This window comes from Rattus norvegicus, chromosome 2 (assembly GCF_036323735.1).
Source record: "Rattus norvegicus strain BN/NHsdMcwi chromosome 2, GRCr8, whole genome shotgun sequence".
Lineage (NCBI taxonomy): Eukaryota > Metazoa > Chordata > Mammalia > Rodentia > Muridae > Rattus > Rattus norvegicus.
The window spans coordinates 125,564,290-125,589,838 of NC_086020.1; the positions used below are offsets into that span (position 1 = coordinate 125,564,290).

The 25,549-nt window shown below is 42.3% G+C and overlaps 1 protein-coding gene across 5 annotated transcripts in view; it reads left to right on the forward strand.

Annotated features, from left to right (window-relative positions):
- The window catches only part of Intu (inturned planar cell polarity protein), an 84,331-nt gene that overhangs the window by 35,325 nt on the left and 23,457 nt on the right, over positions 1-25,549 (forward strand). For 3 of the 5 annotated variants that reach the window (XM_039103628.2, XM_039103627.2, XM_063281131.1), the window contains exons 4-9: positions 7,294-7,497; positions 10,093-10,208; positions 12,963-13,070; positions 14,679-14,768; positions 15,283-15,360; positions 18,985-19,174. In XM_039103628.2, the coding sequence (XP_038959556.1) occupies positions 7,294-7,497; positions 10,093-10,208; positions 12,963-13,070; positions 14,679-14,768; positions 15,283-15,360; positions 18,985-19,174 (786 nt within the window). The remainder of the gene's footprint in view (positions 1-7,293; positions 7,498-10,092; positions 10,209-12,962; positions 13,071-14,678; positions 14,769-15,282; positions 15,361-18,984; positions 19,175-25,549) is intronic. The other 2 variants (XM_063281132.1, NM_001421108.1) reach the window with 1 other exon arrangement.

A 25,549-nucleotide genomic window follows, 5' to 3' on the forward strand; every position in this document is an offset into this window, starting at 1 on the left:
CTGCTGGCCAAAGCCCACATGGCAACTACCTTAGGCTGGCTCTGCTCACCAAGACGGCAGCTTCCCTCAGCCAATGCTCCAAGTTCCTGGTGTTTCTGACTTGGTAGGTTTTCCATTGCAGCTTCAGGTTCACTCTCATACCTTCACACCCAGCTAACCGTCAGGGCTGCCTACAGAGTCTATAAACCTGCCACACACTCGATGGCCTCCTCCACTTGCCTTTGAAATTTTGGTTGAAGCCTCCAGGGTCATATCATAGCTCTAGCATTCTGCATGCCTGCAAAACGTATCATCACATGGTTTGCCACTTGTCTAAATCTCGGTAGCCCTACTTAAGCCATGGCTACTACAGTGGCCCCCTTAGCTTTACCAGCTAAACAAGACAAAGAATCCTAGACAAGCAGTTATCTGTGCAGTCTGGGTTTTTAGAGCTGTTCTTTCAAAAGGAGTTATAATTTGACACTTTTGAGCTACGGCATGTAATGTGGAGCTAGCTGGAAAGGGGTCCTGGTCAATCCTGAGGTTTCTTCAGAAGACTTTTCCTATTGTCCCACTGCAAAGTCCTTGGCCTCTTTTGAATAGTGCCAATCTCTCCATATTTATTAGTAGCGACTTTAAACGTATTCAATTTCTAGCTAAAATACAAGTTTTCCAAATGTTTCTGTTCTTTTTCTTACTTTCAATTCCCACTCTTAATCTGGCAAAAATCAGCTATCAACACCCACGCCTGGATGTTGTGTGGCTTTAGACTTCCTGTTAGATTAATTAGTCAGCCCCCCTTTACCTCAGTCTCTCACAGAGTTTGGGTGCATAGGTAAACTGCATTCCCTTTCTTTCCTGCCATGTACAAAGGTTGATCTGCCTCTCAGTCGTAATTTATGCCTGAAACCTACTGAGCCTGGTCTTTGCTGCCTGCAGTTTACATTTCTGTCAGGCTTCTGGTTTTCTAAGTCCTTAAGCAAACTTCCCATTATGTTGCTTAGAAAACCCAGGCTTCTCTATCCTGTTCCTCAGACACTTCCTGCAAACCACCTCCCCAGGCCTCTGAACCACATCAGGCATAGATGTCATGGCAAGAAATCACTCTTTTTAAAGTTGCTTAATTTAAAAAAACTATTCTTTAATAATTTCATGGATAAATACAATGTTTTTCATTCTGTCTATCCCCATCTCCTCCTGTTCCAGTCTTCCTAGACTCCCCTCCCAGTCCAATTAGAGCTGCTTGCATGTACATGGGTGTGGAACATGGTCAACATACCATGATACCAATGAAGAAAGATGACCCTCTTCCCTCAGTGACCACCAGCTGCCTGTAACTCCTCAGGGAAGAGTGGGGCCTTGAGCTCCACCCCCCATCCATGCTGCAGTAAAGATTGGCTTGATCTTCTGCAGATCTTGTGCAGTTGCTGAGGGTTTCAGAGTGCAGTGTCTCCAGAAGACACTTAGTTGCAGACCCTCTGCTCTTCCAGTCTTGCTGCCACCTCTTCCTGAGTGTGTCTCCACCTCTTCAGACAGATTTTCTCACGTCTTAGGTCCTTACCATAAGACACCTGTAAGATTCCAATGGTTAGTCTTCCTATGTTATACTTAAAGGAAAGGAATCTGGAGCACCCAGCAGGCTGAGGCAGTAGGATTATGAGCTATGCTAGCCCGTTTAATGAGATCCAAAGAAGGAGAGAGAATTTAGAAAGTGCTTAATGGTTTTCTCTAAGTTGCCATAAGTTATTCAAAGTACTAATTTTTTTAAACTAACTCAAAGCATGCGCCTTCCTTTTACTTTAACCTATGTGGACCCTGATGTCTCGGTTCCAGACGCGGCTGAGATAGGCCTGCCTGAGGCTTTGTTCCACTGGCTTGTGACTGTGGCATGAGCGAAACAGTCCCTCCAGCAACAGGAAGAAGAAATGCAGGTTTATAAATAATCCCACTGGAGACTTCAACCCAAACGGACCGAACAGTGATATTAAGTATGCACTCGGGGTTCTGCAGCTTCTTGTCCTCCAACAGACAGTGTAATGGGAAGAAAGGCACTGGGAGACCACATCATACCTCTATGCCACACCTCATAGATGGAAAAAAAAAAAAAAAAGAAAAAGCTCAGCACACACAGCATCATGAAAAAGAGGCCAGAGAACTACTACACAATAAGACAGTCTGAACTGTGTATAACCACAGTAATATTTGATATATTAGTAGTATAGGCTGAATATTCCTTACCAAAAATGCTTGCAATCAGGAGTGGTTAGTGCTGAGAAAAGAAGAAAAGGAGGAAGGGAGAGAGGGAGAAAGAGAGGGAGAGAGGGGGAGAAAGAGGAGTGGGGGGAGAGAAATAGCCAGCATGTGATCGAGCAGGATCATGGGAGCACAGTTGACTCAATTTGGGAGTATTGCATGGCTGAACCTCCCTATATAGAGCAACCTGAAACACTAAATACTTAAAATTTAAAACTTTTTTTTTGGTTCTTTTTTTCGGAGCTGGGGACCGAACCCAGGGCCTTGCGCTTCCTAGGTAAGCGCTCTACCACTGAGCTAAATCCCCGGCCCCAAAATTTAAAACTTTTAAAGCACCACATTGATGCTCAAAATATCTGGAATTTTATAGCATTTCAGATTTAGAGAGTTTTGCCTTAAACAACTCAGTGAGATTGCCTAAAAGGGGAAGAGGCTGGAGGAGGATTTGCTGCATCAATTAGACTAATTCCTTACCCATTGTTCTTGAGTTTTGAAAGTGCCACTTGCCAGCTGAAGGAGAATGGATAAGATTGCTGAGAGCCTTGGAGCTGAGAGACGGGCCCTTGCTGACTCAGGTGCAAGGCAGACCAACTCTGCCAGCATCAGGCCCTCACAGCCCGCAGTGTGCAGAGAGGGCTGGAGCTAAGAGGGAGGATGTGTTTGATAGAGGTTAAAGAGGAATTGCTTCTTACATAGCATGAGTTGAAGACAGAAGTGGGGAAGAGATAACCAAAGCCACAAGGTTGGGAAACAATGGGTTATAGAAATCTCATCCATGGACCCGAGGGAACCTGGGCATCATTACTGAGCCGGGAAGGGAGAGGGATAGGCTGGGCGTGTCGCACAAGTAAAGGAGGCAGGAGATATGGGATGCATGTTAAATGCTGTGGAAGAGCATCAGAACACTAAAAGGAGTTTCAAATAAGGTTTATTAGATATGTTTTAAAAAATGTTATCCTGGGCTGGAGAGATGGCTCAGTGGTTAAGAGTGCTCTTCCAAAGGTCCTAAGTTCAATTCCCAGCAACCACATGGTGGCTCACAACCATCTGTAATAAGATCTGATGCCCTTTTCTGGTGAGTCTGAAGACAGCTACAATGTACTCACATACATAAAATAAATAAATCTTTAAGGAGAGAGAGAGAGAGAGAGAGAGAGAGAGAGAGAGAGAGAGAGAGAGAGAGAGAGAGAGAGAGGAAGAAAAGGTTATCCCTGTAACCACATAGTGCCTTTAAGGTTCGTTAACCTTTTTTAAAAAATGGTTCTTATCTTTTTATTTAGTTATAAGTTGTCCCTTAATGTCTCCTTGTCCTAAGGCAGCTGAATTTCTCAGCATTTATAGTTGCTTACCATATTGGACTTTAGACATGTCTTTCTGAAGTGTAATTATCTTTGCATGATGGAACTGACCTTTCTTAAATCAGAGTAGTGCTAAAACAGTTCCTTAAAGAATTTTAATGGGTGACCCCATAGGGTGTGTTTCTCTTCTGGTCATGGCAAGGTGTAAAGGCCCCTGCATCACAGAAAAGAGGTGATGGTGTTTGCAAAAGACACTAGCAAAGTTAGGTTTAATGCACATGTGCCCCTTTCCATAAGCATACTGGAGTGGTATTAAATGTTAGGTTATTGCTGCTTTCTAAAGTATAAATTAGTAAAACTTTTAGTTTACCAACTCATTTTTCCCTCTTCTTATTTTTTGAGGGGAATCAGACCCAATATTTACACCTTCCCACCCATAAGAACCTAAGCTGGAGAAGATGCCCTCCAGCCATGGCTTTCTCTGAGGTTCCTTTCTGGGGATCCTCCTACTGTGAGTAACCCCCCCTAACACACACACCACAGAACAGCTGTCATCTTTGACACTAAATACTGCTTACTCTTGTAGCCTGTTTGTGTCTGTTTTTGTAACATTTATTCATTATGCACACTTATTGGAGGTCAGCGTACAACCAGGAGTTGGTTCTCTCTTTCTGTCATGTGGCTCTCAAAGATCAAACTCGGGTCATCAGGAATGAAGGCAAGTGTGCTCACCCATAGAGTCCCCAAATAGTCAACTCACATCTAAGATGATAATTCCTAAAACTGGGTGCACTCAATTCTCTCTCACTTTAATTATATGTTAATTTTCATCAGTTTAAAAATAAAAACACCTTGATCATCCTTACGTAGGTTTGCTAACTTTTCAAAATTTTTGTTTAGTTTGTTTTTCTTTAACCATACATTAATTTTCTACCCAGATGTTTTTGATACAGTGTCCAGGTACCACGACCCCATGTTTTCACATTGTGTTTACAGGAAACATTTTTTTTAATTCCATAGACACCAGGCTTTCCCACTTGCAGTTTTCCTTCCTGCGCTCCATGTAAGACCCTGCTAGTGCCAGCACACTTCATCTTCACTAAGTGTGTGCGTCTAAGTGAATTTGAACTCCTGTCTTTGCTACAGTAGATTAGCATCCATCACTGTAGTAGCTATCTTAAGCATCGACTGACAGAACAGTTCGTTCTGGCGTGTAGTTTTAGAGGTTCTCTGCTGTGAGCTGTATTTGTTACTCATCTCAGAGTTGGGACCAAACACCTGACCTAATGCAGCTTTCAGGACGCAGGTTCATATTGGCTCTTGGTTTGAAAGGAGAAAGTCTGTCACAGCAGGAAATGCTGTGGCCACAGGAGCCTACAAAGAGACTCTTCACTCTGGGCAGTCCTGGAAGTGAGCAGGGCAGTCTAGGAAGTGCATGCTCAGCTGGGTTTTCTTTTTTCCCCCTTTGATTCAGTCTGGGACACCACACCATGGAATGGTGCCTCCCACATCTAGGATGAGCGTTCCCCACAGTAAACTCTAAGGAATAGGGATCAGACTCCTTCATATTCCCCCTAGGCCCCCACTGGCACTATACCACAGACCAGGCCTTTATCATGTGAATGTTTGAGAACACTTTTCAAACAAAAGAAACTTTTTCACACAACAAATCTCAAATCTTAGAAAAGAATGTGTGTGTCTAACTTAGTTCACTTTGGTACAAGCCACTACCAGCTCCAGATAATCAAATTGAACACAATCCCAAACACTTACTTCTCTGCCGACAAGAAAGAAATACCTGATGCTTTCTCTTTTGGAAGATTTTTTTCAATATGTTTTATATTTTTTTCTTTTAAACAATATAATACTTGTAGCAGTTGGATAGTTAGATTAGGGTTGTAGGTGGTTTTGTTTGTTTTGTTTTAACAGATTTAATACTTTAAATGAAAGTATATAAAAGTTATTTTTTTCTCCATCTTTATTAAATTGGGTATTTCTTATTTACATTTCGAGTGTTATTCCCTTTCCCGGTTTCTGGGCAAACATCCCCCTAGGTCCTTCCCCTCCCCTTCTTTATGGATGTTCCCCTCCCCATCCTCCCCCCATTGCCACCCTCCCCCCAACAATCTAGTTCACTGGGGGTTCAGTCTTAGCAGGACCCAGGGCTTCCCCTTCCACTGGTGCTCTTACTAGTATATTCATTGCTACCTATGGGGTCAGAGTCCAGGGTCAGTCCATGTATAGTCTTTGGATAGTGGCTTAGTCCCTGGAAGCTCTGGTTGCTTGGCATTGTTGTACTTTTGGGGTCTCGAGCCCCTTCAAGCTCTTCCAGTTCTTTCTCTGATTCCTTCAACGGGGGTCCCGTTCTCAGTTCAGTGGTTTGCTGCTGGCATTCGCCTCTGTATTTGCTGTATTCTGGCTGTGTCTCTCAGGAGCGATCTACATCCGGTTCCTGTCGGCCTGCACTTCTTTGCTTCATCCATCTTATTTAGTTTGGTGGCTGTATATGTATGGGCCACATGTGGGGCAGGCTCAAAGTGTTAGTACTTACCACATATTTAGAGTTAGAATGGTACTTCATAATAAATTATTAAAATAGGAATTTTTAGTATTGTTCTTAGTCTTTAAATATTTTCCTCAAATGGAACTTTCTGCCTTAATACAATGTAACCTGCTTTCAAGTTAGTCTTATTTATTCTTGACCAAACATTAATTAATTAACTAATTAATTAATTAAAGGCAGAGTCTTACTGTATAGTCCTAACTGGCCTGGAACTTTTGGTATAGACCAGGCTGACCTTGAACTCACAGAGGTCCACCTGCACTTGGGGGATTAGAGGGAACAGCCGTCATGCCCAGCTTACTCTTATTTTGACAGACACCATTTGGCTCTAAACTTAAAACTTTATGAATTGTTCCCTTTAAGGGGACATTTTTTAAATGTAAACATTCAAAGCACTGTGTGGCTACTGAATTCATGATGATGACAGTAGCGTTCATCATATGCTCACACCGGTGTATCTCTGAAATGGGTGGATTGGTGATGGCCAGCTGGCACTGGGTAAGTGTCTCCGTTTCCAAGGGGAGGTACCTGAGAAGTGGAAGGTGCCTTTCAGCAGCTGGAAGGCAGCCACATTCTGGATTCTGACCAGTCTTGACATTAGGCTGTGAAATTAAAACTATCCTGACAAAAGTGACAGGTAATCCTCCTGGTGGTGCAGAGTGCCACGTGCCAGCGGCTGGTTGTTTGATGCAGCCATCTTTGACCCTTTAAAGAGCTATAAAGGCTGTCTGAGAGAAGAATATTTGAAACCTGTTGCACTTAGAAGGAAAGACAATTCCCAATAGGCAAGGTGGCCCTTGGGCTCCCTCTTCACTGCATTTGAGGGGTCAGAGCCATTAGCACTGAAGACGTGCAGTGACTATTCTGCACTCAAATGAGGTGGATTTCTGCTCTTCCATGCTGCTTCTCTGTGTAGTCAGTGACTGCAGCTGCGTGAATGAGTTTTGTGTAGAATATTGTACTTTTCAATCAATAAACATTTGTAATTTCATATATATGTGTACCCACCACTGTGCAAGGAGCTAGATACAGACACAAGGGGACTCACTGTCTTCACCTTTGACCTTGCTCTGAGGTGCTAGCTCCACTCTGTGCACTCCTGGCTATACCTGTCAGCGCATGTCTTCCTTTGTTAAAATGAATAAATAAAATGATATCTGCCTTATTGAAAAACCAAACATTTTGTTTTCTTCTTTTCAGGTAAAGCTGACATTTGAAAATGCATATGCCGTGAAAAAGGAAACAGCCCAACCAAAAAAGAAAAAGGCACAGTCGAGCACAAATGATTTGGTGAAACTCCTCTGTGGGTCAGAGGCTGATGCTACCCAGCACAGTACCCTGAGCATCCCACACATCACTATGTACCTCACGCTGCAGCTCCAGTCAGAGGTAGCCCGGGAGGAGGTGAGTGTCTGTTCACATATGCTGAGGAAGTGGGGAGACTTTCCATCCTGCAACCTTAGACTTACAGAAGAAAAAGAAGGGTTAGCTGGGCCTTGTCTGTCTGCATATCACATGCTATGCTGTATATTACATGAGCTAGCTGGGCCTTGTCTGTCTGCATATCACATGCTATGCTGTATATTACATGAGCTAGCTGGGTCTTGTCTGCATATCACATGCTATGCTTTATTACATGAGTTAGCTGGATCTTGTCTGTCTGCATATCACATGCTATGCTATATATTACATGAGTTAGCTGGGCCTTGTCTGTCTGCATATCACATGCTATGCTATATATTACATGAGTTAGCTGGGCCTTGTCTGTCTGCATATCACATGCTATGCTGTATATTACATGAGCTAGCTGGGTCTTGTCTGTCTGCATATCACATGCTATGCTATATATTACATGAGCTAGCTGGGCCTTGTCTGTCTGCATATCACATGCTATGCTGTATATTACATGAGTTAGCTGGGCCTTGTCTGTCTGCCTATCACATGCTATGCTGTATATTACATGAGTTAGCTGGGCCTTGTTGCTGTCCTCTATGTATCACATGTTACAATGTGTTTTAAAATAAACAAGAGAAAAGCAGATGCACCATTCAGGTGTTCTAAACAACAGGGAAAGACCAAAAGCTCTCTTCATGTGCTTTTGCAGGTTGTAATGTGATGTGTGTGTTTCCTTGTGTTGTTTTTCTGTCTGTTTAATAAAAAGTTGAAAATGGTAAAGGTCAGCTTAGTTGTAGATGTACCACCTGGCATTTTCTGTGCTCTGGGGAATACATAGACACCCAGTGATAATCACTCTAATTTCCCACACCTGCTGACTCCTCGTATCTTTAGAACAAATGAGACCTTTAGTTTTTTAACACTCCCACCCCCAGGTTTTGAGGTACTATCCCGAGCTTTTCTAGTCAGAAGACTGCTGAGCCCACACGTCATTGCCCGTTTCTCCCTGGGAAAATGCAGATGCCTCACAGATGAACAGGTTCCTGAATGTGGTCAGTTCTGTATCAATACCATAATTAGGAGAGGCTCTTTATTCTTGCCACGCAGAGTGGAAGCATCTGTAAGTGCAGGCTCCTAACAAGGACTTTAAAAATACAGCTAATTAAATTGGCTGGGCACTTCAGAGCCTGCCAGCCCTTCAATACCAAGGCTTTTAAGACTACTGTGGAGACTTCTTTAAATGGCCTTTTTACTCATATGATACTTTACAACAAAATGTCATGGGGTCATTTCTTTCCCTGAGAGTTACATAATTGATACAGAGCTTGTCTTTAAATTACAAGATGGAGACTTGTAAAAAGCTAGTCAAAGACTATTTAAAGCAGCATTTGCTATTTCGCCAAAACTGAATGGAAGAATTTGTTGGACATGGTTTAAATTTATTATGTCTATATCACAGAAGATTTTAATTCCTTTGACTTAATTTCTGGAAATAAATAATAAAAATTATAAGAAAACACTTTGTAGCTATTTTCATAATGAAAAGTGCGGAAACATGTGAATCATTATTATTCAGTACTTGGCAGACACATCCGTAGCAGATATTGAATGATCTACATATCTTAGGCACTCACAATAAATATAAGCAGAAGGTATGCACAGTGTATCATATCTGTGATAATGTAAAAGTGTGCATTCATGGACCCCACAGCAGGTAACTATTTCTCAGATAGATGTTTAACAATCTTTAGAAAAAGAACCAAGGAAAGCTAGGCCGGCGTGATCAGCAGGAGTGTGCACTTCCTATTGTAACAATTGTAGTGATTTGAGCAACTAGAAGTTACTCTGAATTCTTCAGGGTTTCTACTTAGAAGTTTTAATTTTGTCTGATTTTTAAGTTGCCCTTTGAGAAATTAGATATTGCCTCAGTCTCAGCAGGGAGAGAGGCTCACGCTGCCCATCTCTGCCTTTGGAGCATCAGCACAGTGGAGCGCCTACGTGGGGAGTCATTATTTTATTCCAGTAAAAGCTCCTGGAAATAGGTTCTCACTAAAAATAGAAAAACATTTAGCATTTTGTAAATTATCCTGTAAATTAGCATTTTCTGTAATTTAAAATAGAACATGACTTGCCATATGGGATTAATTTGTGCTAGTTAAGCCCTCTCAGACTCAAGTCAGTTTTTATAATCCTCTTTCCTTCCCGTTTGCACTTCTTCAGTTTGGTATTCCCACTTTGTAAATTAAGTGCATACTAATAACATTACCAGAAGTATCTTTTAAGGTTCACTATAAAAGAAATTAAAGGCTCCTGTGGGTTTCATGTGGGGATTAAAGCTGAAAGCACTATTTGAAATCAGTAATTTCAGTTAATTGTGTAGATTTTGTCTTTGTAGTCTCTAAATGACTTTCAAGCGTGGTGTTGGAAATGCTTGCTGAAGTGTTAACATACCAGGCATAGCTCTGTCCTGGGACTGAGCGAAACTGGCTAAGGCTGAAGCTGAAAGGATCCTGTTTTGTTCTTAATACAAAATCTGAACTTTGGGACGAATGTTGGTTGGAGCATCTAGGAGCCTGATCCTCTGTTTCCTTTCTCCAACCGCAGGAAATGCTTTACCATTACCCTGTGTCTGAAGCATCTCAGAAACTCAAGAGTGTGAGGGGGATTTTTCTCACACTCTGTGACATGCTGGAAAGTGTAACTGGGACACAAGTCACAAGGTAATGATGCTTAACTCTGTATTCACGTTCTCACCTTTAGTTATCTCTGATAGGAACCATTCCCTGTTGTGGGGAGGATAGCTGTGCATTGGTTTTGGCCAAACATTGATTTTATCTCAAGTGTGTGTTTTTAATTCAGCTACAGGTCTAGGATTTTCTAGCATCATTTAATTGACAGAGTTAGCTATTTACCTGTAGTTACAATTCTTAATGAAAATGTTGTCTCTGAGTTGGAAAGATGGTTTAAGAGGAAAGGTGCTTACTATCCCTGGAACCAGATGGTGAAATGAGAAAACAGCCTTCTATAAATTGTCCTCCAACTTCACACTCAAACTATGATACACACACACACACACTCACACACACACTCACACACACACTCACACACACTCACACACACTCACACACACACTCACACACTCACACACACTCACACACACTCACAAACTCACACACACTCACACACTCACACACACACTCACACACTCACAAACTCACACACACTCACACACACACTCACACACTCACACACACACTCACACACTCACACACACACTCACACACACACTCACACACTCACAAACTCACACACACTCACACACACACTCACACACTCACACACACACTCACACACTCACACACACACTCACACACACACTCACTCACACACACACACACTCACACACACATGCAGGCATGCGCACACATCCGCGTGCACATAATCACTTTATAAGAAAGTTTTATCTTTTAAACATGTCATTTTTATGCATCTTGGCTTCCTTGCATTTTTATTGTGATTGTCAAGTCACAAAGCTAAATTTTTACACCATTAGAAAATACTCTGACTTTACAATAATAATAGAGAAATACAGACAGTGCTTTAGAATTCAGAATTCAGGGTTATGTGAATTTTATTTAGTGACGGAAAGACAAAAGTCACAAGTCAGATGGTCCTGCAGAGGTGGAACTGTAGTCAGCACACAGCAAGTGGCCTTGGGTCCAGTCCTACACTAGGGGAGCGAGAGGAGAGGGGAGGGGAGGGGAGGGGAGGGGAGGGAAGATGGGGGAAGGGAGGGAGAGGACAGGAGAACTTCTTAGCCAGTAAAGAACTCCTCATAGATTGTCAAGCCTGGCTTGGATGTTATTGTTAAGGCAAGGGATGAAGAGCCCAGAGCTTTCTATTTTAGCTTTTTATAAAATAAATTATTATAATTTTTATACTTTAGTATTTCAAGTAATCTAAAATTCGTCATAAAAAGCTTACTTCAAGCTTTAAGAGCTTCCATATTACTGATAAAATATGAAGTTGGATTTTTTCAGATTTTTATCTTTATTTTTCCCATCTCCTGGTAAAAATTACACGTAAACATTTTAGACAATGTGGGATTTGTAAAATAATGGGGAGAATTTACTTGTTTTCCTAAGTAAAAGTGAGGCACAAATCTCTGACTGTTAATACATGGGCAGACTGATCCCATAGATTTTAATACATGGGCAGACTGATTGTATAGATTTTAATACATGGGCAGACTGATTCTATAGATTTGCGGACAGCGGTTCTTGACACTTCATTTCATATATAAATTTATATCTATTGAAGCAGCTTGTCAAACCTCTGTTTATTCTTCTGTTTATTCTTTCCTTCATTCACTGGAGGGATCAAAAAGGTACACATCTACCAGTCATAGGCTGAGAACCACTGAGCTAGGTCCCAGCCAGTTCCACACTGAATACCACTGAGCTAGGCCCCAGCCAGTCCCACACTGAGAACCACTGAGCTAAGCCCCAGCCAGTCCCACACTAAGAACCTCTGAGCTAGGCCCCAGCCAGTCCCATACTGAGTACCACTGAGCTAGGTCCCAGCCAGTCTCACACTGAGTACCACTAAGCTAGGCCCCAGCCAGTCCCACACTGAGAACCACTGAGCTAGGTCCCAGCCAGTCCCACACTGAGTACCACAGAGCTAGGTCCCAGCCATTCCCACACTGAGTACCACTGAGCTAGGTCCCAGCTAGTCTCACACTGAGTACCACTAAGCTAGGCCCCAGCCAGTCCCACACTGAGAACCACTGAGCTAGGCCCCAGCCAGTCCCATACTGAGAACCACTGAGCTAGGCCCCAGCCAGTCACAGGCTGAGAACCACTGAGCTAAGCCCCAGCCAGTCCCACACTGAGTACCACTGAGCTAGGTCCCAGCCAGTCACAGGCTGAGAACCACTGAGCTAGGTCCCAGCCAGTCCCACACTGAGAACCACTGAGTTAGGCCCCAGCCAGTCCCACACTGAGTACCACTGAGCTAGGCCCCAGCCAGTCCCACACTGAGTACCACTGAGCTAGGTCCCAGCCAGTCCCATACTGAGAACCACTGAGCTAGGTCCCAGCCAGTCACATACTGAGAACCACTGAGCTAGGCCCCAGCCAGTCCCACACTGAGAACCACTGAGTTAGGCCCCAGCCAGTCACAGGCTGAGAACCACTGAGCTAGGTCCCAGCCAGTCCCACACTGAGAACCACTGAGCTAGGTCCCAGCCAGTCACAGGCTGAGAACCACTGAGCTAGGCCCCAGCCTCTCTTTTTAATTTTTAATAGCTCTGTTCAGCTATACTTCATAAATCATACAGTTTACCCAGGCTTAAAGTATAGATGTAGGAGCTGGAGAGATGGCTCAGAGATTAGGAACATTGGTGCTTTTGCAGAGGATCTGGACTTGGTTCCTAGCATCCACACAGTATCTCAAATTATCTGTAACTCTAGTTCCAGGGGATCCGGTGCCCTCTTATGGCCTCTGGTGGCACCAGGTGAGCACATGGCTATACAGACAAACATGGAGGTAAAACAGTCAAACACACAAAATAAAAACAAGTAAGTCTGTTTCAAGTATATTCAGAGATATTGGCCATGGTCAATGTCAGAACATTTTTATCACCTTCAAAAGAAACCCTGTGCCCCTTGTCATCCTGGATATCACAGCTCAAGCCCCAGGTACCCGCTGACTTGCTAACCATACCTGGTAGGGGTTGCTACAGTAGACATTTGAAATGAATGCAGTCATAAAATATAAGTGCTCATTTATTTCTTAAAGATACTTTTTAAATTGTGTGTGTGTGTGTGTGTGTGTGTGTGTGTGTGTGTGTGTGTGTGTGTGTGTGTATGGGTATGTGCCTCTGCAAATATGAGAATAGCTGCCCACAGAAGCCAGAGGTATCAGATTCCTTGAAGCTGGAGTTACAGGCACCCGTGCTTACCTGACATGAAGGCTGGGAACAGCACTTGTCCTCTGGAAGAGCAGCGAGTGCCCCTGACTAGCAAGCCATCTCTCCAGCTCTGAGTAATGTTTCTAACAACATTTAAGGTTTTTCGTGTAGATTTGTTCTTTGTCTTTCTCTGCTGTGTAAGATGGATGCTACTTCACTTCTTGTCAGTAGTGATAAGACATGAGGTAACCTGTGCAAGCAATGATGACAGCTAGGAAAGCCTTTTTGAGGAAACAATAAATGTGAAATGTTGTCTTCCAGTTCTTGTTGCACATTCTTTTTTAAGAATTGTATTAAGATTAGTATGATATAAAAGAGGTTAATGTTTGCCTAAAGGTATATGTACCTTATGCTTTAACATTAAAAACAATATTCTGTTTGGAAAAATCTTTTTCATAGTTCATATTTAAAGTAGCACACACTTGCATTCCCTATATTCCCATAGTTGGTTATTGTATTTCTTTTGAGAAGTTATTTAATTGTTTGCAGCTGTGTGAAGTATAATCATGAAGACATTGCATGAAATATACATAGCAACAGCTTGTGACAGAAGCACTCTCTCGGCAGCCATCACGTGGTGTGCCCCTGCTCTGTCCAGGAGTCCCCTTGAGCTCCTATGTGCGCATGGCCCGAATTCCATCACTTGCTTCTAACCCGTGTCTCACACTGGGCTGTCATCCTCCAGGTGCAATCGCTGTTTTGTCTTTGTGATCTCCTTAGTGACTGTGCCCATACATGGGCAATCCCAGAGGGGCTGTGGAATTAATGAGCTAGGACACAGAGTCTTTTAAAAATATCCTAAACTGTGTGTAGATACTTCATGTCAAGAAAACATTTCACACATCCCCGAGTTTTAGACAGGGTCTCATTATGTGGCCCTGTTGGCCTGGGACTCACTGTGTCACTCAAACTGGCTTCAAACCCATAGCAGTCCTTCCGCCACAGCAGTAACCTCCTGAGAGCCAGGATTGTTAGCATGTAATGATTCTACTTTTGTGTGTCTTGGAGGTTTGGAGATAATTCCAAATGTGCTTTTGTTGTTACAAAACCCCTGCCTTTTCTGTGTGTCAGTTAGGTATGTGGCAAGAAATTTGCTTATTAAGCAATTCAGTTCTTAAATTATACCATGTGTAACCTTTTAAGGATATTTTTAAAGTTTTGTAACAGTTAAAGATATTCTAACTGCATGTTGAATTTATGTTTTGTTTTTTTTTAGCTCATCCCTCCATGTAAATGGGAAACAAATTCATGTTGCTTACTTGAAAGAGTCTGACAAGTTGCTGTTAATTGGCCTGCCTGCTGAAGAGTGAGTTGGGATCTTTTTGTTTCCCTTTAAACATTTCTGAAACTATGGCAACAACAACAACAAAAGTAAAATAACAGTAACAAGGCCTGCCTCATTACCATCATGGCGCTTTTGTCAAAAAGCAAACTCCCTGTGAAGGGTCCATGATCCCAAGGCGCTGCACTGGGGAAGTGCTATTGCCCTGTCTTCGGGCTGTCAGTGTAGACACCACAGTGGTAACTGGGCGGGGTGTTTTCTTCCACTCAGACTTCACAGGAATGGGCTTTGGACTTAGTGAGCCCATATTTTATTCACTGGAGAATATGGGGGTCAAGGCTCAGCACAGGGTATTTCTCCCCCTGATGTTGTACATCTTTGGTAAAACAGTGACTCTGCAATGCCAAAGTGACTTCCTACGTCTGGGTGACCTCGTTATGGGGTAAGCTCCCTTTACACTCTGCCCGCAGCTGACCAAATGGAGGTCGGTGTCATCAGATCATGTCACAAACTCCTCTTTTATTTTTTTATGTTTAAGAGTTCCTCTCCCCCAGCTAAGGAACATGACAGAGGACGTCGCCCAAACCCTAAAGTTCATGTATGGTTCTTTAGACAGGTGAGTGTTTCTCTGAAATCTGTCTCACATCCAGTGTCTTCTGTGTCATCCTCTGGGTCTGGCAGTGCCCTTGCCTGAGAAGCAGGCTGTTTGGTTTGTTTACTCCTTGCCTTGCGACAGTCCCCTCATGTTTTCTTTCTCTTTAAATTTTTATTTAATTCAACCATGAATTAATTTTCAAGGCAGGATCTTGCTGTGTAGCTCACACGGACCTAGACCTTGCTCTGTAGCCTGGGATGGTGAGAGCTCATAATTGAGCTCCCTCAGCCTTCAGGTGCTAGGACTGTGGGCGTGAACCGCCACACCAGATTTTAGTGAGCCGTGATGCTATTTCTCCTTCCACATTGTATCCCGTAATGTACAATGTGGAAACTCATATAAACTACTAATTAGTACAGGATCTAGTGATTACAAGGCCTTATTGTGATGTATAGTAACTGGCACATACTGGTTCTCTTGTTTAGAGGCAGATAGATAGCACATGTCTGTGTAGCATATAGACAAGAGTGAGGTTTTAAGTAAAATATTTTGGTTTTCTTGCTATCATACTGCCCCAAAATGCTTCTTTATTCAAAAAATTTAATCCAAAATGTGCATTTAGTTAGGCATAGTGGCTCACATCTGTAAACTCAGCATTTGTGAGTCTGAGGCATGAGGATTACTGTAAGTTCAAGGCTGACCTAGGCTATTTAAGTGGTTTTCAGGCCAGTCTGAGTTATAGACCTTGTCTCAAAAGCCAAGATAAACGAACAGAGCACAGTTAGTAGGAGTCAGATGCACAGTACGGAATGGTACAGTGCTGTGTGTTCCTTCACGTATTCTCTGTAAACACGAGTATGCCTTCCGTTTCATGATGACCTTCTGCTTCTCTTTTCTTGTAAGTTTGTAGTCATCCTCACTCTTCATGACCCTCTCACCTCCTCCTACTACTACTGAAACCCTCTTTCCTCCCACAAGCCCCCTCCTACTTACATGTCTTTTGTGTGACCCACTGAGTTGATTGAGGTTACTTACAGGTGTTTGAGCATTATCTGGAACTTTGCTAGGGCCCTCCATCCATGGCAAAATGCCTACCATACCGTCTTGTACAGGTCTTGTGTAGATAACTGTAGCCGAGTGAGTTCCAGAGGACATCTTTGTGTGTCACGCCTCCTTCCACACCCTCTGAGTCTCACCTTCTCCTGAGATGTCGCCTGAGCCCTGGGGAGGATCATGCAGATGTCCTATAGGGTCAGGCGCTTACCCATCGCTCATTCTTGGAGCTGTGGCCTGTTGTAGGTGCTCTTGGTTTTTAGTCTTATAATGTGATACATATTTCTTGATTTGAAGGGGAAAAAATTGAGGTAACTGTTAATCATTTGAATGTACAGGATTATGCCTGGAAAATATTTTTCTCCAGTAGGATTTCTGCAGATTCCGGTGCCTCTGCAGGCAAACGTGATGCCTCTGCTCGAACACCAGAGTACACCAGTATAGAGACTGAAAGATAGTTGATGCATTTTTTTAAAAACATGGTGATATCTCTCTCTGATTGTCTATGGGGAAAGTTTAGTAGGACTGTGCTCAAGGCATCAGAGATGAACTTCTGTGATTATATTAATCTGGAGAGATCATTTTTTAATCACATTTTCTGCTGGAGAACCTGTGGGGAGCTACGTCCCTCCCAGACTTGATTACTTATGAGGAACTTTCAATAAATGAGGTGCAAAAGGCTGGTCATCCAAACACAGTACCTTCTCCCTTTCCTAATGTGACTTAATCTATGTGGAATGAGATTGTGGTGTTAATTGCTTTTTTAGAGTTCTGTTAGACTGGAAACTCTGCTGTATTGTGCCCTAGTTGAGCTGTTTGCACAAATTGAGAAATTATCAAAGATAAACTTTCTGTGGTGGATTTCATGCATGTCAACAAATGCTGAAGTTATGTGGTCCACAGAGTAGGTTAAGGGCAGATGGGCCTAGTTTCTCTGCACTTCACCTCCTATTGATATGAACATTTCTCTTTATAGCAGCAAATTTAATTAATTTTTCCTTGTTCAAACAGGAATTTGAAGGGCAAACCAAGAAAACGAATGGGAAAATGTCTGTGTTCTTTAAGAAGCACATGGATACAAGCAGTTACTAATAGACATTTTGTAACAATTCTTAATTAAGCTTTTTTTCTGTAAAAAGATTTCAAAAAGGTTTTTCAAAGGTCCCAAGACTTAATGATCATTTAAAGTTATGAGCTATTTCCTATTAGTGTTATGATCAAATTAAAGCTATATTTCCTTTCTCTGTCTACAGTGCCTGTCCACTCCACCCATTCCTCTCTGTATGTACCATTTTCCTGCCTAACAGCAGCTCCATGGTACTATAGTAGCTGTTTCTGGGTCTCTGTTTTTATTCCTGCTCCATTAATTAATTTCTGTAAAGCAGTTAGAATGACCAGCATTACTACCTGAGTCCCATCTACCTACCTGTCTGATCAGATCTCAAACCACGCCAGTCCCTGCTTATTTATACATTGGCAACATTTGCCCCACCATAGACTCTGCCCTCTTCCCTCCTGCTTGGTCTTCTTCAGACAGGAATATCAACTTAAATGGCCTATTTTCAGAGTGTTTCATAATCATTTTCTCTAAAATAGCATGCTGACCAGGTACAAAGTTGCATGCTTATAGTTGCAGCTCTTTGGGAAGCTGAAGGGACCTGTGACCTCACAAGTTCATGCAGATCCTCTCTTTAAAATAAAGACATGAATAAAACACCTGACTGTCCATCTGTCCCACCATCCGTCATCTCCTTGCCTTAGTCCTTCAGCATGTGTGCGCAGCAGGCATTCATTGTCTTTTGTCTGATTCTGTTGTTGTACTCCCAGCAAAGAGAACGGTGACTGGAACAAAGTAGGCACTTAGATATTTGCAGGATGAGTCAGCGAGTGTTACTTCGGTATGATACAAAACAGCCGTTGTGTCATCTCCTGAGCTGGTCCAAGGAAAAGTTGTGATTATTGCTGGGCTGCTCTTGCTTGTCTAAATCAGCTATTTAATTCCTCCAGTCCCCTCTGTCTCTCTGTATCCTTTCTTTTTGCCTTCCCTTCCTCCCTCCAATGCTTGTGCCACTATTGAGGAGAAAAATAACTTAGCTCTGTGTTTTGTACTTCCCGTATACTCATAATAAGCCCCATAAGAAGCTGTGTGTAGTGACGCTAGGTGATTTGAAGGTGAGTTGGGTCACATTAACCCCAGTTTTAACTTGGAAACCAAAATTCAGAGAGAGGCCTGCTGATTGGCCATATGAGAGTTGCCTAGTAAGAACGATTCAAAGCCAAATCTATTGTACTGCAGAGTTCAGAATCTCTCTTATCTTATCCTCCATGACCTGAAAGACATTGGGAGTTGTAAATGGTTGAAAGATAGAAAGAAAGGAAGTGTGTATTTTGGCCCTTTTCTTGTGCACATGGCCCTGTGTTGGCCCAGCAGTTCTTCCCTGGTGTCCTCCTTCAGTCACCCCACAGCAGTAGCTGTAACTTCAGGAACTGGAGGAGGGAGTGTCAGTGCTGGGGCAGGGCCAGTCCCCTGAGCTAGTGCAGGTCCTGGTCCCCTCCACAGCCTGGGCTCACTTCCAGCTCCTGCTTCCCCAGTGCCTTTTGCCAGGTTGAGAACACACCTCGTCTGGACCATTTCTTCAGCTTGTTCTTCGAACGAGCTCTTCGGCCCGGGAAATTACATCTCAGCGCCAGCCCCAGTGCCCAGCAGTACGATGCAGCCAGTGCTGTGCTTTTGGACAACCTCCCTGGAGTCCGTTGGCTCCTACTTCCACAGGAACTTAAGGTAATCAAGGGGTCCCAAATAAGAATCCGAGCCATCCACCTTATTCTTATTCTCGTTTCCTTTGTAAAACAATTTTTTAAATTTATACTTGGGGCATGCCTGCCACCATGGTATGTGTGGGTCATAGGATAGGTTAGTGTGCTTGGTTCCCTCCCTCTGCCTCTGTCTAGGTTCCAGGACTGAGCTGGCCCTCTTCTCCCTTTCTCTATAGGATATGTGCATGTATGTGCACATGCACGTGTACATCTGTGTGTGTGTGTGTGTGTGTGTGTGTGTGTGTGTGTGTGTGTTTCAGGATTATAGGTGACAACTGAAGAAACTGCTGAAGTAGGAGGTCCAGTGATACAACCTTCAACAAATGAGCCTTAAAAGTAGAAATTGGTTCTCTCGTCATATTTTATATTTAAGCTTTCCAAACTCAGAATTCTTGTCAGAAATCTAAGATGAATGTCTTCCTTGGCAGTTCTGTGGCTCTGATTTTATAGCCCAAGGTCAGCTTTTGTTTCTGTCCAAATTAAAGCTGTAGAGTGTTACTTTCCTTGACGCTAGTAAAAGACTGACTAACCGAATCCTTTGCTGATCGCGTTCGCTGGTTTAACATCAGTCTTAAGAATACAAGGTCCACTGACAGCAAAGCATTCTTTGTTTTGTTTTTGATTCTGAGGGTGAACCCTCAGCCTCTTGCATTCCAGATCATGTTCTACCAACTGAGCCACATCTCCAGGTCCCTGCTGTGTACAGACCTGTTTAGGTCTTGCTTGGTTCCATATGCAGCTGGCCAACACAGGCCTTTGTGATGTTTCGGTGACTGTCCACCACGCATGACTTTGCAAAACTGACAAGATCACTTCAGAAACCTTAGTGTGACCCACCATTAAATTCCGTTACTTATAGCATTTTCTCAACATTAAATGAGGTGGCATTGTATGGCCACCTCTCGGCCCATGATTAAACTCAGACTGTTTTCCTAGAAAAATACCCAAGACTCTGTTCTTCATGAAGTTCTTCATGAATACCCAAGTGACTGACAATTTACTACTAATCATTTAAGTCATATGTCGAGATGGGAAAGCACTCAACTGTAAAAGGGGGAAGGGCTCACTGTGACTGTCGTCACAGCTGTGCAGGCTCCAGTACATGGCTCTTAGTTGAAGTTGGGGTGTCAGCCCATATATACAGGACATTTCATATGCTGCTCTTTGATTTTGTCCTTGGTTCTGTGAGTTGACAGTCTCTGACTAAAATGACCATCTTCTTTTCTTTTTCTTGTCCGAGAACTTGATCGTAGGAGCCCATGCATGCTGGCCAAACATTCTGTCACTGAGTTATATCCCCAACCTCGTTTTCTTAAACCATATCAAACATAAAAGTACCACACATCAATTAGCTGTAGTACAACCACTTTAAGCTTAACCCCAACCAGCTTACAAATATATGAGATTCAGACTATGGTCATTTTATTTGGCTTTGACAATTACTTTTCTAACTGCTGACCTGGCTACCTGCCTGTGGTGTGCCCTAGACACTTGCTGTTTCTCCCAGCCACCTGCTCATGGTCCATCTCCCCTCATGGTAGCTTCCTCCTCTCCCTCCATTCTTCTTCCTTCTCCTCCCAGTCTCTCTCTTCTCATCTGTCTCTGTCTCTGTCTCTCTCTCTCACTCTCTCTCTCTCTCTCTTCCTCTCTGTTTCTCTGTCTCTCTCTCTTTCCCCCTCTCTCTCCAACTCCCCTTCTCTCCCTCTCCATCCTTACTTTTTTTTCCCTCCATCTTTATTAACTTGGGTGTTTCTTATTTACATTTCGAGTGTTATTCCCTTTCCCGGTTTCCAGGCCAACATCCCCCTAGCCCCTCCCCCTCCCCTTCTATGTGGTGGTTCCCCTCCTCATCCTCTCCCCATTACCATCCTCCCTCCCAACAATCACGTTCACTGGGGGTTCAGTCTTGACAGGACCAAGGGCTTCCCCTTCCACTGGTGCTCTTACTAGGATATTCATTGCTACCTATGCAGTTGGAGCTCAGGGTCAGTCCATGTATAGTCTTTGGATAGTGGCTTAGTCCCTGGAAGCTCTGGTTGATTGGCATTGTTGTTCATATGGGGTCTCAAGCCCCTTCAAACTCTTCCAGTTCTTTCTCTGATTCCTTCAACGAGGGTCCCGTTCTCAGTTCAGTGGTTTGCTGCTGGCATTCGCCTCTGTATTTGCTGTATTCTGGCTGTGTCTCTCAGGAGAGATCTACATCCGGCTCCTGTCAGCCTGCACTTCTTTGCTTCATCCACCTTATCTAATTGGGTGGCTGTATATGTATGGGCCACATGTGGGGCAGGCTCTGAATGGGTGTTCCTTCTGCCTCTGTTCTAAACTTTGCCTTCCTATTCCCTCCCAAGGGTATTCTTGTTCCCCTTTTAAAGAAGGAGTGAAGCATTCACATTTTGGTCATCCTTCTTGAGTTTCATGTGTTCTGTGCATCTAGGGTAATTCAAGCATTTGGGCTAATAGCCACTTATCAATGAGTGCATACCATGTGTGTTTTTCTGTGATTGGGTTACCTCACTCAGGATGATATTTTCTAGTTCCATCCATTTGCCTATGAATTTCATGAAGTCACTGTTTTTGGTAGCTGAGTAATATTCCATTGTGTAGATGTGCCACATTTTCTGTATCCATTCCTCTGTTGAAGGGCATCTGGGTTCTTTCCAGCTTCTGGCTATTATAAATAAGGCTGCTATGAACATAGTGGAGCATGTGTCTTTTTTAATATGTTGGGGCATCTTTTGGGTATATGCCCAAGAGAGGTATAGCTGGGTCCTCAGGTAGTTCAATGTCCAATTTTCTGAGGAACCTCCAGACTGATTTCCAGAATGATTGTATCAGTCTGCAATCCCACCAACAATCGAGGAGTGTTCCTCTTTTTCTACTTCCTCGCCAGTATCTGCTGTCTCCGGAGTTTTTGACCTTAGCCTTTCTGACTGGTTTGAGGTGGAAGCTCAGGGTTGTTTTGATTTTCATTTCCCTATGACCCCTGAAGTCTTTTTATTGTTGAGGATAGTTTTAGCTATCCTGGGTTTTTTGTTCTTCCAGATGAATTTGCAAATTGTTCTGTCTAACTCTCTGAAGAATTGGATTGGTATTTTGATGGGGATTGCATTGAATCTGTAGATCACTTTTGGTAAAATAGCCATTTTTACTATGTTAATCCTGCCAATCTATGAGCATGGGAGATCTTTCCATCTTCTGAGATCTTCAATTTCTTTCTTCAGAGGCTTGAAGTTTTTATCAAACAGATCTTTCACTTGGTTAAAGTCACACCGAGGTATTTTATATTATTTGGGACTATTATGAAGGGTATCATTTCCCTAATTTCTTTCTCGGCTTGTTTTTCTTTTGTGTAGAGGAAGGCTACTGATTTATTTGAGTTAATTTTATACACAGCCACTTTGGTGAAGGTGTTTAGCAGGTTTAGTAGTTTGATGGGGGAACTTTTGGGATCACTTAAGTATACAATCATATCACCTGCAAATACTGATATTTTGATTTCTTCCTTTCCAATCTGTATCCCTTTGATCTTCTTTTGTTGTCTGATTGCTCTGGCTAGGACTTTGAGAACTATATTGAATAAGTAGGGAGAGAGTGGGCAGCCTTGTCTAGTCCCTGATTTTAGTGGGATTGCTTCAAGTTTCTCTCTGTTTAGTTTAATATTAGCTTCTGGTTTGCTGTATATGGCTTTTACTCTGTTTAGGTATGGGCCTTGAATTCCTATTCTTTCCAGGACTTTTATCATGAAGGGGTGTTGAATTTTGTCAAATGCTTTCTCAGCATCTAATGAAATGATCATGTGGTTTTTAATCTTTCAGTTTGTTTATGTAGTGGATCATGTTGATGGTTTTCCATATATTAAACCATCCCTGCATCCCTGGAATAAGCCCACTTGATCATGATGGATGAATGTTTTGATGTGCTCTTGGATTCAGTTTGCAAGAATTTTTTTTTCTCTTTTTTTTCAGAGCTTGGGAACCCAGGGCCTTGTGCTTACTAGGCAAGTGCTCTACCACTGAGCTAAATCGCCAACCCCTAGTTTGCAAGAATTTTATTGATTATCTTTTTGTTGATATTCATAAGGGAAATTGGTCTTAAGTTCTCTTTCTTTGTTGGGTCTTTGTATGGTTTAGGTATAAGAGTAATTGTGGCTTCATTTTGGGAAGGAATTCGGTAGGACTCCATCTCTTTCAATTTCATGGAATAGTTTGGATAGTATTGGTATGAGTTCTTCTATGAAGGTCTGATAGAATTCTGCACTGAACCCGTCTTGACCTGGGCTGGTTTGGTTGGGAGACCTTTAATGACTGCTTCTATTTCTTTAGGAGTTATGGGGTTGTGTAAATGGTTTATCTGTTCCTGATTTAACTTCAGTACCTGGTATCTGTCTAGGAAATTGTACATTTCCTCCAGATTTTCAATTTTTGTTGAATATAGGCTTTTGTACTAGGATCTGATGATTTTTTTAATTTCCTCTGACTCTGTTGTTATGTCTCCCTTTTCATTTCTGATTTTGTTAACTTGGACACACTCTCTGTCCTCTGGTTAGTCTGCCTAAGGGTTTATCTATCTTGTTGATTTTTCTCAAAGAACCAACTTTTGGTTCTGTTGATTCTTTGTATGGTCCTTTTTGTTTCTACTTGGTTGATTTCAGCTCTGAGTTTGATTATTTCCTGCCTTCTACTCCTCCTGGGTGTATTTGCTTCTTTTTGTTCTAGAGCTTTTCGGTGTGCTGTCAAGTTGCTGATATATGCTCTCTCCTGTTTCTTTCTGCAGGCACTCAGAGCTATGAGTTTTCCTCTTAGCATAGCTTTCATTGTGTCCCATAAGTTTGGGTATGTTGTACCTTCATTTTCATTAAATTCTAAGAAGTCCTTAATTTCTTTCTTTATTTCTTCCTTGACCAGGTTATCATTAAGTAGAGCATTAATCAACTTCCATGTATATGTGGGCATTCTTTAGCCCGTGGTGGTCTGATACGATGCATGGGATTATTTCTATCTTTCTGAATCTGTTAAGACCTGTTATTACTGATTATATGGTCAGTTTTGGAGAAAGTACCATGAGGTGGTGAGAGGAAGGTATATCCTTTTGTTTTGGGATAGAATGTTCTAAAAATATCTGTTAAATCCATTTGGTTCATGACTTCTCTTAGTCTGTCTATGTCTATGTTTAATTTCTGTTTCCATGATCTGTCCATTGATGAGAGTGGGGTGTTGTGTGAGGTGCAATATGTGCTTTGAGCTTTAGTAAGGTTTCTTTCATGTTTGTAGGTGCCCTTATATTTGGAGCATAGATATTTACGATTGAGAGTTCACCTTGGTGGATTTTTCCTTTGACGAATATGAAGTGTCCTTCCTTATCCTTTTTGATGACTTTTGGTTGAAAATTGATTTTATCTGATATTAGAATGGCTACTCCAGCTTGCTTCTTCCGACCATTTGCTTGGAAAGTTGTTTTCCAGCCTTTCACTCTGAGGTAGTGTCTGTCTTTGTCTCTGAGATGTGTTTCCTGTAGGTAGCAGAATGCAGGGTCCTCGTTGCGTATCCAGTTTGTTAATTTATGTCTTTTTATTGGGGAGTTGAGTCCATTGATGTTGAGAGATATTAAGGAATAGTGATTATTGCTTCCTGTTACATTCATATTTGGATGTGAGGCTATGTTTGTGTGCTTTTCTTCTCTTTGTTTTGTTGCCAAGATGATTAGTTTCTTGCTTCTTCTAGGGTATAACTTGCCTCCTTATTTTGGGCTTTACCATTTATTATCCTTTGTAGTGCTGGATTTGTAGAAAGATATTGTGTAAATTTGGTTTTGTCATGGAATATCTTGGTTTCTCCATCTATGTTAATTGAGAGTTTTGCAAGATACAGTAACCTGGGCTGGCATTTGTGTTCTCTTAAGGTCTGTATGACATCAGTCCAGGATCTTCTGGCTTTCATAGTTTCTGGCGAAAAGTCTGGAGTAATTCTGATAGGTCTGCCTTTATATGTTAGTTCACCTTTTTCCCTTACTCCTTTTACTATTCTTTCTTTGTTTTGTGCATTTGGTGTTTTGACTATTATGTGACAGGAGGAGCTTCTTTTCTGGTCCAATCTATTTGTAGTTCTGTAGGCTTCTTGTATGTTTATGGGCCTCTCTTTCTTTACATTAGGGAAGTTTTCTTCTATGATTTTGTTGAAGATGTTTACTGGTCCTTTGAGTTGGGAGTCTTCACTCTCTTCTATACCTATTATCCTTAGGTTTGATCTTCTCATTGTGTCCTGGATTTCCTGTATGTTTTGGGCCAGTAGCTTTTTCCATTTTACATTATCTTTGACAGTTGTGTTCATGATTTCTATGAAAT